A 15,862-nucleotide genomic window follows, 5' to 3' on the forward strand; every position below is an offset into this window, starting at 1 on the left:
AAACAGTCCATAAGGTCCTTTTTCTTGCAAGCCTTGTTACCTGACTGTAGAAAAGCAATGTTTGAGACCTCAATCTTAACCAACACCAAGCAATTAGCCTGACTGTCCCACCACTGGCTATTCTGAGGTTAATTTATTTTTCATGTAGCCAGGAAAAAAAAAAGTTTATCAATTAGGGGAAAAAAGAGCCTTTGACTGACTAACACAGGAAAATTCTTCAAGTCTAAGGTTTCAGAAGATGGAGGAGAGGGGAAACCAATTCCCTCCATTTTGCTATTAGTTTTATGTCCTCACTCTTACTACTGTTTTTTTTTTCCCCCTCTGTTAGTCCTCAGGAACTTCTCTTCAATAGCCTCCATTTTCATAGATCAAGAACAAAAAGGGACTTTACGATCGTTTAATCTGACATTGAATTAATTCAGTAGTTCTGGTGGTAAGCTTTGCTTTATGGCATAATTATACCCAAAGAAATATCTTTCAAATTTATATAAATGTAACTTTGTCCATAAAATTTTAATATTATTATTGCATTTTAGTAACAGTGACCCACAGGCACATGAATATCAAAATTCCACCTTAATTCACCTGCACCAAACCAAAAATCCAACCGAATTAGAGTACCTATTTTCACAGCATCAGATAAATTTGTAAGTAAATTTATTGTACTTAAAGAGTTTTTCCAAAAATTGTTTTCATTTTGTTTATTTAATTACTGTAAATTTCAAAATGCTTATTATGTCTTTTTTACTCATATGCTTAAGGTTTTAATAGTAATATGAAACAACATTTTTATATTATGGCTCCAACAAAGACTAAAATCTCCTTCATCTGTTCTTCATCAGCATATGGATCATGTAAGCCCTACTCAAATAGTTTTGCTGTTCTATATATAAAAGGCTTACCATGTAAAAGTAGGATAGACAGCAGCAGATTGTCCAAAAGACCGACCCAGTTTTCACAGACTTCACCTTTAAAAACCAAGTTTTATGAGTGACAAACAAATACTGGACAATATTCCAAAATTTCATTCCAAAACAACTGTGAAGAGAACTTCTTTAGCATATATCAAATTGTACGCTTCTGAATTGACGTCCATAAAATCAGACCACAAGTGCAATTCATTCACACACAAAACAGCATATACGTATCTCTCCAGTTAAAGCAGAGGCAGAACGCTCTGGTTCATGATCTAAGGTAGAAAAGTAGTTGCCACAACCTCTGTGCTACTTTCTCTGAGACATTACACCACTTTATAATCCTAAGTGTAGACTATCCGTGGCTTACTTTGGCTGGCATCAGATCCAGCTCTGCAATTACAGATAAAAGAGCTATTCTGTAATTTTGAAAAACTCATTTAAGTTAATGAGAGCATTCAGATACTGCTAAAGATTTAGCAGGATCCATAAACTGGCTCAGGAGTATGATTTTGTCCAAAACTGATGATAGTGATTGTGGTATGGGAAAATAGGAATGAAAAACTGACACTAAATAAAGCTAGAAAGTTATCTCTAAAATATATTTGATTCACACATAATTCTACAAGAGTTTATGCAAAGATTATTGCACTATGCAGTTTAGTTAGAGTTCCATAAGAACAGATAACTGCTATCATGTCTCAGTTATTACAGTGTAACAATGTAGGGTGATTCTATTATTGTTATCAAACACAGTACACCTTTACAGCTGCAGTTTATTCTAAGTCCAGATTTTGAAAACCTGCATTTAAGTAACACCAGTCATTTAGTCATGAAAAACTTGAATTCCCTTCCACTATACTCCTATCAACAATATCCCAGGTTTGAAATATTCTAAAGCTAGAAGAACTTGTGAGTGTGAATCCACTTATGAAAAGCAGAACTCTTTGACAAAATCATGGGAAAAGCTTAATGACCATGTACATACTGTCCATGGAGATACTCAAAATGAACAGTATATGCAGTCAAGGAACGCACAAGAGACAGTACCATACAGTGTCTATACTGAATTAACAGTATAGTTATGCTATTTGTGGTATTTCCAAAACAGATGCAACAGTCCAGAAAAACTTGAGCTTGCCTAAACTCCTTCATTCAAAACTACATTACAGATGCAATTCCACATACAGATTAAGGAGTGTCAGACAAGCTGCACTAGCAAGTAGGCTAATTAAAAAATATCAGACTACTTTTTTTAAGCATGCAAGCAATATTAATATTTTGCTCTGGACAGCTGTGGGTATTTAATTTGGATGCCTAAGTTAAAATTTAGACACACCATACAGTCAACAGCTTCTCCTAAAAACAATTCAAAGCACTTTATATTCAGAGTCTACTGCTTTTCACCAGCTAAATAGGCAGGCTAAAGTTTGATGCTCTCATAACACTAGTATCTCCAAACTGAAAAACAGAAACAACCCTTCTGTTTGCTTTACATTTACAGACTCTACATCATTACTATTATTATTACTACTATAGGACACACTTACTTTAGTTGAACAGTACTTTTACATAGCAAACCAAAGAGCATGATTATGGAGTGGTTCAGATCATGTGACTTCTCAGTACTTGCTTGATCAAGAGCCAAGGGCAAGAGGGATGAGAGAGAGGAAAATAAGAATTCAATGGATTCTAAGAAAAATCAGTCATTCGGTTGGAGGAGGAACCAAAAAACCTTTCCAAAGCAAAAGACGTGGCAAGTACTTACCCATAAATAGTAAGTGAACTGCAGTGCAAAAATAGCTATGCCTTCATTGTCAAATGATCCTGCTACTGATCGGGATATGTAACCTGGAACTATGGCAATAAAACAGGCAGCTAAAAGCCCTGCTCCCTGGTTCCACAGTTCTCTGGTGAGCAGGAAAGTAGAAATAGCTGTAAGGCCGCTAAAAACTGGTGCTAGGAACACACACACATCTCTTATATGGACTGTCACATTAAGCATATTTAAAATCCAATGTATAAGGCCTGCTGTCACCATCAGTCCGGGGTACACCTAAAAGAATGAGGAAAAAAAAAACCACACTAGATTACTGCAGAAAACGATCATGGTAAGGTTATTTGCATATAATTTCCAATGAAACAGTCATTTCTTAAGCTGATATAAGCAGTGAGCAGGTAAAGCTAATGGAATTATTTTAATACTACTTTAATCAAGTTTTGACAACACCGCTGAACACTAGAGGTTCTTTAAATTTTATCCAAATGCTAACAATTACATATAATCCATTTTGTAAATGAATAAGCAGCAAACAGATAATATCCTATCTTGCCTGACATTTATCATACAATGAGAAGAATTTGTTGTTAAGGTATGGAAGCAGCAGCTAAAGTTTGCAAGAGAATTTCAAGCCAGCTAACAGCTTTAAGAAAAAAAACAAATCCCCAAACCCTAAGGCAACAAGAAGGAATCCAGCCCTACACATTTTCCTCCGAAATATACCATGCTACTCTTTCAATTCTTGTTACCCATTGACAAAGAAAATGTGCATCAACTGGATTTTTTTTAAGCTGAAAAGCTGACAGACAGTCAGTTGAGTATTCTATATTTCCAAGACATCTATAGACATCTTTGGATATGAAGGATTGAAATAAAGTCCTATAAAATTGAATTAAGATGTCCTCCAGGAAAGCTAGCATATACTTATACAAATCTATTGAACCCATCATAGAATACTGGAGAACATTAAAATATTCTTAATAGGAATTCTACCCTCCCACATTTATCAACATTAGAAAAATCAATAAGTACTAGAAAAGTTAATAGGACTTCACCTGCCTTAGCTTCTTTTGAAAGCTAAGAAGGGTGATGTACTAAATTAAATTAACAGACAGCAGAACGTTCCCCTGCGTATATCCTTGAGAGCTGGTTCTCAAGATAAACTATTAAAACAATGTGACTTGCAAACTAATGTATGCAAACCAACACTTTGGTTCTATTTCCTAAGGGTTTTTACTTGATATAAGACAGGTATGGAAAAAACACATACATATGTTACGTAAAAGAGTCTCACGTATCTCTTAATATACTAAAACAAATGGTGATCTAATTGCCACCAAAAAATTTGTAAATGCATTTAAATGTTATGTACTATAATTAAAAAGTTTTAATGCACCTTCACACATTAAATAACACGTGACTATGTTAGTATTACAAAAGCTAGTCTACTAATGAACATTATTTGTATTCTGATTTGATAATATTGTTTCATACGCCTTTACTGTCTTGTAACTTGCATCGACACCAATCTTACCTACTCCTGATGCTTCATACAAATGTCCTGCTAATTTAATTTCAAAAGGTCTTTTCCCAGTGAAATTCTAACACTTTTCCATACAAACATGAAGTCCATTCAAAATATACCATTGGATTAAAACTTGTGCCTTAAGAGATTTAGATAAGTTTTTCAAATTTTTTTTTTTTTTTCATTTAATGTACCAGAATTCCAGGAGTCATAATATCCTTATTTATTACTATTAGAAGTTCATATGTAAGGAAGTAAAACTCAGTTCTGTGTTTCTTGTTCACAGTATGGTGTTGGATATAGACAAAAGCACACTGACTTATTGTCTTAATTCCCGCAGCTAAAGATTAAAAACATCTCGCTATTCCCTCTGCAGCAATTTGACAATTAAAAGCATGTCTTGTTAAGATTCTCCTTTTATCAATGTCAAATATGTATTGAAAGCTCCAAAAACTTACTGCAAAGTCATCTTTAAGTTATTACTACAATACTTACAGTTCCACCTACTATCCTTCCCAGTGGATACCATGCTCTTTCATCAAACCAATTTAAAAATTCATAAAATCCATGAGATGCAAGATGATGTGTTGATCTATAGTTGAACCTAGAAAGAAACAGAGGAAGGAGAGGGGAAGGTAAAAATCAAGAACCTAAGTTTTAGGCATACCTCAAATCCTCTGTTTTCTAAGACCTAGAACGTAATTAAACTTTAGTATCTTATTTAGTCCACAAGTACAATAGTCCTCTCTCAGTCTATAGAGTTTTAAAGTAAATTAATAAGCTCCCAGTTACTAACCGCTATATTTTTTTCATTTCTACAGCCAGTGTATATACACAAATGAAATGTTACAGTTTGGAGGGGGACGGGAATTGGTAAACATTAAAAAGTTTTCTGTCACTCTGACAAACACTCCTGTCATTTTCTGCATTCCTTTTTAAAGCTAGTTTTCAAATGTAGTCTATCAAATTATTTACCACACCCAGAATATCACTTCAGCAGAATTAAGATCATGGAAGAATCAATGCAAGACTCCCATTCTGAGACAGGGTAGCTACCCAGTACATCTGGTGCTGCTCTATTTCATGTAACATTGAGCGGTCACATGTAATAATATGCAACAAAGGGAACCAGTCTATTTGTTCACTCTATCAATCTAATGGCCTTGATATATTCCCTTCTTTCATTCAGTAAGCATCTACATAATGTATCATCCATGCAGATGAAACTTCACCTGCAAAGTGTGTACATTCTCTGCTGCAGAAAATTCCTTGTAGCCCTCCCATGCATACCTTCAGTTCAGTCTTCCACATTACCAATATATCATTAAAAAGCACTGATGTATTGCCCTCAAGGCATTAATCTTCCGCTTTTCTGGGACGTAATATTTCTAACTTCTCAAACTTCAGACAGCAAAACCTTTCCACTATTACAAAGTTCATTAATTCTTCAAATTAGGTGTCAGACTTCTGTGAGGAGAACTGCCTTGCATGTTACCCCAAACTGCAACTCCTTCACAATCATTTAAAAGCCAAACTAACAAGGCTACATGTACTGATGCTGTAAAGTTTTCTAAAGCATGTTTTGGCTTAGAAAAGCCTCGGTGAACAGCACTTCTAAACAAGCAACATCCATAAACCCAACCCTCCTAGCAGATATTCTAATTGGAATTTAGATAACAATGTGAAATTCATTAGTTAAAGAACTATTAAAGATTACATTCATTAGTTAAGTAGAAGTTCAGACACCTAAATGGAATACCATAGCAGTCGACAAGTTAGACAAGCAAACCACCACAAAAGACTTCCAAAGACAGCCAGTATTCAAGACTAGAAAAGCTTATGTGCATTTTGCATTTTGTCTATTTTATGAAAGTATCTGCTTCTATCAGTAACATGCATCACTTCTAACACAAATTTTAAAACTACACCAAATTCTTCCATATATCTAGGACTCCCAAAATATCACAGGTTTACTTCGAACTAATTTCAACAGAATAAAGCTATGTCACTCAAGAGACATCAAGTTCCTACTTGTTTAATCAGTACAACAGGTGTCATATCTGAAGTACAACCACACAGAGGTCATGAGCAGATCTCCATCTACACAGTGAAAGAACAAAAAGAATTGAAATTCAAGTCCAAATGTCAGCAAACTTGCATGTTTCCACTCATTGAAGTATCACAGCATCAGTCAAGTGACATTAAAAATAAATTAGAGTGCAGTATTTTCAGGAACGCTCTCTTACATGGTAAATAAGTGGTTACATAGGATACGTTAACTGATAAAACTGTGGACTTTCAAAAGTAATTAGTCATGTTTATATAAGAAAATTCACACAAACATCAGTCATTCTGACCTAGAAATCTTTGTATCAAACAGCAATGTGACATTTGTTTCTAATAAGCCTGCAACTATTCCCATTTGACTACATTTCTAAATATTAATTAGCTCTCCAGTTCTGAACTGTCAACTATAACGCAATTTATGAAATGCTGTACCTGTAAAATTAGCCTCTCATCTTAGTATAGCAAGGTCTACTGTTAATTTGTTTAGTGCCAAGTGCCTGCAGTATGGTAGGAGACAAAGCCGGGGTTCCATGTTCCATAAAACACATACAATCCAGCCAGCTATGGACCAGACTTAAAATGCACTGAAAACCCAGTCAATGTTACTATCCTTGAACTTTAAAAAGGAAACAAGAAAGATACTTACTAACATGGATTACTTTCAAATTTTCAAATCATGACTCAAACTCACAGGGGCTACAAACGTATAACTATCGTTTACTTTGAGCATTAAAAGATCAGTTAAACAAATGAAATAGGCAAGAAGAATACACATTGACATTCTCCCCGTGTTTCGAACTAGCAAGGCTTCATAACTGACTTCAGAAGGACACGAACAACTGTCTTGTGCTTTGGCAGCATACCATTAAGTCTTTAATAAGAATGAGTAACCATCCAAAATTGAAATGCAACATAAGTGGTAGAAGTAGAATGCTGTTAAGAAATAAGAATTTAATCTTCCCTCCTAATATACTTTTGGATAGATACGAATCTATTAACCCCTTCTCTCAAAAAGCGATTGATTCTTTTACCATAAGTGAAAGCATGCAGAGATAGCTAGGCATGACCTTACAGCAGAAATTATTAGTAATACTATAAGTACATTCATTTTTCACTGTGAGAAGACCTATAGGTAAGAGCAAGAAATGACCTTCTGACCACAGAAACCTAAAAAAAAGTATTTAGAAGCTTAGCTGCAGCACCTCACTTTGACCTTAAAAAAAGTGCTCACTTCTTCCACTAGGTAACCTGCACCCAAAAAGAAATTAAAATGTAGATATAAACACATGCATATATAAGGAGAAATTTTATGAGTAATACTGCTTTCTCAAAGCCAGCTTCAGGCATTGACAAAGCGGCAGCAATGGGCAGTGAATGAGACACCGGCATGACACCAGTATTACGCTCTGACACCACTTACCCACTTCATAGCACTCCACTCCTTTGGAGACAAGTCCAAACCTTGTAAAACTGTTCCCTTTTGGCCAGAATGGGGAGAGTCGCTAACAAACAGCAAGTATTGCAAACCATAGTTATACAACTTTTTTACTGTCTTGGTACTTTTCAAACCACGTTTGAAAGGCAGCACAGTGGTGGTGTATTTCTACAGCAGTACTCTTAGCGTATCTACAACTATCTATAGGTTTCACAGGGGTGTCAAACAGCTCTGGGAAATACCAGAAGTGCTGTCTTTGCCTATGCCTGCATCCTGGAGATTTAAGGGCTGCAACCAAGGGAGGAATCAGAATGGAGACAAGAACAGTCCATGCTGCATAGGGGCTGCACTTCTCAGGCTTGGGTGTCACTGCCTTCCTCAGTTCTTCCATCTCCAAGAGCAGCAAGAATAGGTGATAGAGGTGTTTAGGGCTTTTATCCAGCCCTCTCTCTGACTGGCTAGACATTAGCCAAGGAGACACAGCAACAGGAGCACACTGCTGGTTACAGTGACTAAATAGGATGCAGCACTATGTGACAGGACCACACTGAAGGAAAGGATCCTTTTTCTCCCACCCCCAATCCTCACACCCATCTGAGCTGCAGGTATGGGAACCGCTCACCCGTGTCCCATGATCCCCTCTCATTTGCCCTCATAACTCTTTTGAGGCAAGTCAATCTGAGACAGACCTGAGAAGAATGAAGAAAAAAAATTATGTGAAGCACATGCCTGATTAAGAAGTTAGCTTGAAAGACTGAGATGAATATTCAAGTTCTCAGTTCAGGTTGTGAAGTCGACACACACTTGCTAACCTTCAGCAGAGAAGAGCTCTTAAAGACCTGACTGACTAACCCAGTAAGCGTTGACTTTTCTTATTTTAGCTGACATTCATGGAGGAAAAGTGATGCTCTGCTGTTCTCCTTGCCTCTTTCTGTCAGGTCTGTAGTTTGAACTGTCTCATCCTCTGAGCTGAGCTTTAAAGGAATCATCAAACAATTCCAAGTCTTTATACATTTCAGAATTCAAAGCCCCAACCACTAAATTAGCCTGGTATTGTAGTCTGAACCATTTGGGGGATGCTCTAATGATCGCAAAAGCGCTCTATGCATGGTACCATTAATTTTGTAGCACTATTGGAGAGACCTATATTATAGTTGGTTCAGTAGACAACTGAAGATGAGTTAATAAAGATACAGTTCTCATTTTCAAAGTATATTTCAATTTCAACACAGAACAGCACAAGCAGCAACAGAAAAATAAATGAGCAGAGGCATACTTTTTTTTTTTTTTAGTAGCAACATTAATTTGGAAAGCTTAACTAGGCAACTTGCAAAATAAAGCCTGTAAAGTTTTCAGTTATGTGTTTCATACTGTTAATACATAATCGTAACTATCTGTTCATGCTTGGGTTTGATTTTTATTCCATGATATGAACTGCCTTTTTGATGGCACAAGGTAATGCTGCACGACGATTAGTTAATGCTATTCACAGCAATCCCTCGCTCTATCTAGGAGCTATAGAATTCTCCAGCACTTCACAGCAACAATTACTGCTAGATTTATAAGGAGACATCTTTGGCTTTGTCATTCCTAAGTTTAGTATTTCCTTGACAAAAGCACTATTTAAGATGAACATTCAAATAAAATTCAGCTTACTGTGAAAATAAGAACTTACAGGAAAAGGGCACGTGTACAGCAATGCAGTTACTTCATCCAGATCTTAAGGACATTTAAAGCAAATTACCCTGATGGCGATGGAATTCTTTTGACCCTCCCATTACAACAGAGCACAAGATCAGAGCATTGCTCCTTGTGGGAATGTAGTTGACTGTGTAAAACCCTATCAATTTCATGCTACTATTGCCCCACCATCTAGACTTTTCATCTGGCATTTTATAGTGATCTGAGAATATGTAATCTCCTTACTAGCAGAATCTGTTGAAAATTTTCTAAGCCTGTAATTACAAAGGCTTCTGTGCTCTAAAAGTCTTCAGCTGCAGATGCACAAAATTTTCACATCTGCAAACTCGGAAAAATGACATGTTACAAACCAACTGCGAACATTACAAGCTATCTGAGCAATTCCAGGAGTCAGTTTTTAATGCAAATGTAGATTACAGAATCAATTCTGCCATACAGCATCTAAATAGAGATGGCAAATTTCAATTCTTGAAAAAGATAGCTGCAGATTGATTCCATATCCGACATATTCTGTGCATCCAAAGGAAGAATTTACTCAGTGCAACACTTTTATGGAAAAATCTAATGAGAAAGTTCAGTAACTTCCACTGAAACCAAGAAACACATATACAGTATTCCATATTAAATTTTAAAACACCTGCTTGCTTACATATTATGCTACAAGCGCAACGTCCTGAAAGTCTTATTTTGAAGTCTGTATCTATGAATAAGCAATTACCACAATGAGTTTTGCATATGGTTTTTAAAATGGAAGTACAGTACACCATCAATCACACAATGAATTTAATGAACTATGCCAGAGTTTCTCATCATGAAAATGCTTACTTGTGTTGAGTTCATAACCTTCGAAAAGTATGTATGGACATTTAAGCCAATTTCAACTAATCAAGATCAGAATTTTGCACCAGCAATACCTGTAGGCAAAAGTACTTATGACAGGTAAAGAGCCTGTCCTACTGCCCACAACCCCAAACCAAGGTGTTAGAGATCTCACAGTAAGAATGGAGAAGACATACACTGAGGTCTACATGTGTAAGAACCAGCACGACGGAAGGTGGTCCTCCAGCTACCTGAGCCAAAACTGACATAACTCTGCAAAATGGAAGAGCAACCAGGCAATTTTATTCCAGAAAAAACTCATGTTCCTTTCTTTTTAACTTAAGCTGATGTCAGCAGAACGGTTTTAATAGGTCTTAAATCTAATATAAACATACACTGCATGAAGTGTCCCTAATTAGAACATTTATATATAATCAAGTACTTATGCATCCACTAATCTTTTTTTCTGTAATTTCTCTAGATGCACACCTACCACAGTATTATGCGGAAGATGTTATCACTATGCACACTCAGTTGCAGTTTCTGCAGCTCACTGGACAACAAACTCTCAGGAGTCAGGAACACATTAACTCTACCCAGTCTTTCACAGGAGATATGGAACTTGTTTATACAGTTCTTACTAAAGTTGATTGAAAAAGACAATTATGAAGTCAAGTTCACCAGAAAGAAGAAATCAAAGCTTTGGCTGATGTAGAGTTTAATATTGTCCTAATTCTGTTGGGTTTACGGGATTAAATATGGATTTTTTGAGGTTTAGTCTTTATGATTTTATCTCAAAATCTATGGATATGTAATTACTCTTTCTATCCCGAGATAAGCCTCAACTAATATCAAGTATTTGGTGAAAGCTCCCAAGAGTCCCCTACATTTAGGGAGGCCCAACTGATCTTTAGGGGTTTTGTTGCAAGTAGGGCCATTTGAAAAGAGAAATACACAACCTGCAAGTTGACAGTCAACCAGAAGTCTAACGTTTGATAAGAGAATTGGCAGCAGCACTATCATTCTGAGTTTCCTCAGGTTCAAAATCGGTCATGATCCTGCTTTTGACTTCAGATTTCCTAACTCTGAAAAAACACATTCACTCACAAAAATGTGGTAAAGACTCCTTTGTAGTTAGTTTACTGAAGTAATAAAATGGCAGGAAGTTCTGTAGTGATGTAGCCACCTAACTTCAGAAAAGACAGAAATTCTGAGTCAAAGGAGGAAGAAGTTTCTGTTCCTGGAATCCAGCTGAGCAACAAATCTTCTCCTGTTTGCAATACCATTAGAATAACCCCTGATGGGAAGAACAGTAGAAAGCCAAAGCAGAAAAAAAAACTGGATGGCACAACCAGAAGGGCACCTATTTTTTCAGGTCCAACATTCAACCACGCTCAGTGGAAATCCTGAATAATACCAAAATGGTTATAGAATAACCATTAAGAATATCAGAATGTCCCCAATGTGTTTAAGAAGGATTACAGCATTCCTACTGCCACTACTTTGCATGGTATTTTCACTTCCTGCAATAAGATGTCACGCTTAGCAAGTGCTAAAATCGGGAACTGTATGCTGCCAGTAGTTTAGTGATATGAAATTCTACAGAGAGCATACAGTCACTCTAACTTCTTCAGAGTGCCCAGGGCACCTTCAATATTTTTGCTAAAGAGCTGCAAGCTTTTTAAAGCATTCCATGACCACAGCTTATACTTTGCACACAATATACTACATGTGAAGCCACGATATGCTTCCCATCATCACTGTACTGGGCATATATATGCCTACAGTTTCAGACACTTCCTCTGATGCCTATTAGACTTTTTCATGTCTTTTTCCTGTCTGCTTTTGAACTAGTCCATGTCTCAAGGCAAGTTATTAAGAAAACAGTAAGTTTTATCAATACTAAAAGAAATAGTTCACCAGAGAAATCTGCCATTCATAACATTTAACAACATTTTAGACCTAGGAAGAAAGCAATGATACTATCTTTTTCTTGGGACAGTCAAAATTCCAAGAGGTTTGAATGATAAGAAGCAAACAGAATAATTTGAAATTGGCATCAATACTGATGGTAACATTAGTTCCATATCTTTTGACAGCATCAGCTTCTGGAGACACATCACTCCCCTGCTCAATCCAGTATTAACTACTACAAACTCTAACTGCCCTATGGAGTTATGTATGTTTTTTTCTGAGTACTATTGGGCTACTCTGTGGTGCATTAGACTTGTATCTTGTAACTCTGAAGGCTTTGCACCTAATTCAACAATATGTTCAAGCAAGATGTTTCTTCTGAATGAAACAGATTCATGCAGGACTTGTTTCTAAAATGATGGAAGCAGCTTAACTTGAAGACCTTCTAAGTTAAAAGCTGGTACATGAGCATCTGGTCAGCAGAAAGGAATTCAAAAGGCAATTAGCTGAATAATATATTTTAAGCAGCAAAATATTATTTCCATGAGAAAAGTGATGCTAGATATCATTGGGCTGAACACGACCACTTCAAAAGAAGTGACTGGGAACAGTGGACAGCTAGCTCCCAAGACACTTTTTTCGTCATCTTCTACTATAGAACAAAGTAACCTATAACACCTAAACAACTATAGTGGACTCCTATTAAACTGATCTCAAACATACTTACCTGTTATACTGTAGCAAGATCTAATACGCACCCAGAAAAGAATACTGATTTTTGTAATAGTCTCAAATATAGAGTAACATAAAGAATATTTCTCATTCATTGTGGGTACTTTAAATATATTTTAACTATTTGGGAGTACGCAGCACAGTCATCTTCTCTGTTACATAATAAAGCCATCTATATGCAATGATGCACTGGCAACTACAGAAGTACTAGCTACATCAAAATGCAGTTGAACATCAACTTCACAATCATTTGCCATTAAGTGAAATTTAAGGAATCAGTCTGGACGCAAGGTGGCCTAGCAGACTATTTCTACCCTGCAAAATACAAGACATAGTAATAAGTAAAAAGGACCCTTAGAAAGGCTCTAGATCCCCAACATCCCATATAGTCATTTAAGCAATGACAATCTTATTTCTGACACAGCATTTAAACAGTTACAGCAGTAGAAAAGCTTTAGCAGAAACTACTGTTCTCACCCCTCAATAACCAACAGCCTGTTCCTTGAACTTCGTGTAACATTAGCAAGAGTAGGTCCAGTCAGAATCAGACTTTGGATATCAAACCACTCTGTACATATTATGTCAACGTAGTATTTTGTCAGCTCACAGAAATCAAAAGAATCTACACTGTTGGGATTGCATGTCAGAAGGCTAAGTCAGTTTAGCAAGTTAAAATAATGTAGTGTTTCATCCAATACTCTTTAAATATTTGCTCTTCAGTACATCTCTTAATGCATCTGCTGTTCTTCCCCCTACAACTAGCTCTCAGTTACCTGAATTCTCCAACTATGCCTTCTTTCAACTGTCCTTTTTGTATGTAGATTACATTTAGTCCAAAAAACTGGACCTCTCATAGGGCACCTGTTCAGCTCCATCTGTTCCAATATTGACTTACTGACTTTTTACTACAATGAATGCTGAAAAAATGTTTCAGAGTGGATCATCAAAGCACAATCAGAGCAGAACCAGACAGTTTATCTAACTTGAACAATTTCTGTCCAGTGATTGAGGCCAGATTAAAGACCTAATTTTATCGAATTTACGTATGTTTGCTAAAATTCTGCTGAACCCTTTAGTTACCTGATATAAATATCGCTTTCAGCAGTCATGTAGCAGGGATCAGGCAATTTTCCACTGTGCGTATGTATGTATATAGATATACATATACAGCTATCTGCAGAACAAGCCAGACAATATGCCTAGGGTTTGCAGAAACCTAGAGATAGATCTAATTATGCCCTAATCAAACAAAACTGAAAAGAAAAAGATATGAGTATAGCCCAAAGTGCAAAAGGGTACTTAGCTGCGGCAGCTATTCTTCAATTGAGCTTTGCTAGTTAAAGGGAGTGCAGAAGCACTCCTAATCCGCTTCTGTGGCCAAATCAGACAAATTAGCTCGAATCACAGCAAAAAAGCAAACCATTCTAAAGATGATCTAAACTATTTCACCTCATTTTTCTTCTGAAGCAGATTAGGAGTACTCACATGATCTATTAATACAGTCCAAGGATGGTGGCCTCCAGCTGAGGGCAGAAAGACTTCCAGCTGCTTGTAAAGTGACTGCATATTCTCTCACACTGGAGGAAACTGACGTGGGAACAGGATGTCACCAATAAAATAAACAAAGATCAGGAAAGTAAATGACAACAGAAAGTGGTCTTCATCCTTCACTACAGTACACAGACTGGAGTTTGTCTAACTGTATTTTGCATTCTTGATCCACTTTCAATGTCTGATTTATTCTGAAATAGGTATGGCAAGCAGAATTTAACTTCAGTTATCCACTACATTTATTTTATATCTTTCATACTGTTTCAAATAAGTGTAAATAAAAAAAAAAGCAAGTTGTCACTGAAATTAATTCAACCTGTTAAGAATTGTACTTAATGGTTACCAATGTCTCTTTAAAGGCCACATACAAGAAACACAAAAGTGTAATAACAAAACATTACTTGCTTTTTATTGCGTATCCTCACAGAAACACTACAGATTAAGTGCATTGCAGTGACTACAGCGTTCAGCATTTAAGACAGTATTTATAATTAATATTTAAATCCTGCCATGTACAATGTGAAATTAAAGTTACATATTTGTTTTCTCATTATGTCATGGAATTTGTGGTATTGCTTAGTCTTAATACACTGTAGCTATCAAACTATTTCACTGTCCTCCTCTGACACTTCAGTAAAATCCAGTTCATGTTTAAAAGTGACCTTAAAGAGGCTTTTAAAAACAAAAAAAAAGTGGAGGTGGGGAAACACTGCTAAGACGAGCTAGGCTTAATATTACACACATATGTTTTGAAGCTGTGATGCCTTTCTGCTATTACAGAAATTCTCATAGACTACACCCACCACTGCCTCATCTGTCACACATCTAGGAGCACGTCCTTTCCAAAACACATCACCTCCTTGACCAGCTGGGTACATTAGTATACAGTTTGGTAGCTATAGCCCTTCTATTTTCTACTAATGAACAGAAAAAGTGGTAAGTTTAATTTCTAATGCCATTTTATTAAATAACAAGTACTGACTTGAGGTACCATGCCTTCCCCTTCTCCCCCATTGCCACACAAAATGGTGTAAGGTAAAATGAATGTCTGACTGCCCATGAAAAGCAATGGGGAAAGGAGGATACTAAAGCAAGAATATCGGTTGCATTTCAGGCGGGGTTGAGAAGAGGTGTATTGCAGAGGATACGTGAGAGTTTTTGGGAAGGACCTAGCAGAAGTTCTCAAGGGATAGTTCTTAGGTCACATAATCCTAAATCTTCTCTCTCCTCGCTCTCTAGGCATGAATTAAATCAGCCTGTTCCAGGACCTTTCACGCTTGAATCCCCACCAGACTGTATGCCCTCTCAACTCTCTCGCCACAAACATGCATTTAAACTAGAAAACTGGAGTTAGCCTTCCCAATTCAGAAAACTGATTCGGCTCTAGATCCCAAATATCCCATATAACCATTTAAGCAATGGCA

The 15,862-nt window shown here is 36.5% G+C and overlaps 1 protein-coding gene across 2 annotated transcripts in view; it reads right to left on the bottom strand.

Annotated features, from left to right (window-relative positions):
* The window catches only part of STT3B (STT3 oligosaccharyltransferase complex catalytic subunit B), a 53,005-nt gene that overhangs the window by 24,613 nt on the left and 12,530 nt on the right, over positions 1–15,862 (bottom strand). For both annotated transcript variants that reach the window (XM_075418960.1, XM_075418959.1), the window contains exons 2-4: positions 4,715–4,823; positions 2,683–2,970; positions 903–968 (exon numbers count right to left, since the gene is read on the bottom strand). In XM_075418960.1, coding sequence (XP_075275075.1) covers positions 903–968; positions 2,683–2,955 — 339 coding nt within the window. In that variant the 5' untranslated portion in view covers positions 2,956–2,970; positions 4,715–4,823. The remainder of the gene's footprint in view (positions 1–902; positions 969–2,682; positions 2,971–4,714; positions 4,824–15,862) is intronic.

The sequence above is a fragment of the Opisthocomus hoazin genome, chromosome 4, assembly GCF_030867145.1.
Source record: "Opisthocomus hoazin isolate bOpiHoa1 chromosome 4, bOpiHoa1.hap1, whole genome shotgun sequence".
NCBI classification, from domain to species: Eukaryota; Metazoa; Chordata; class Aves; order Opisthocomiformes; family Opisthocomidae; genus Opisthocomus; species Opisthocomus hoazin.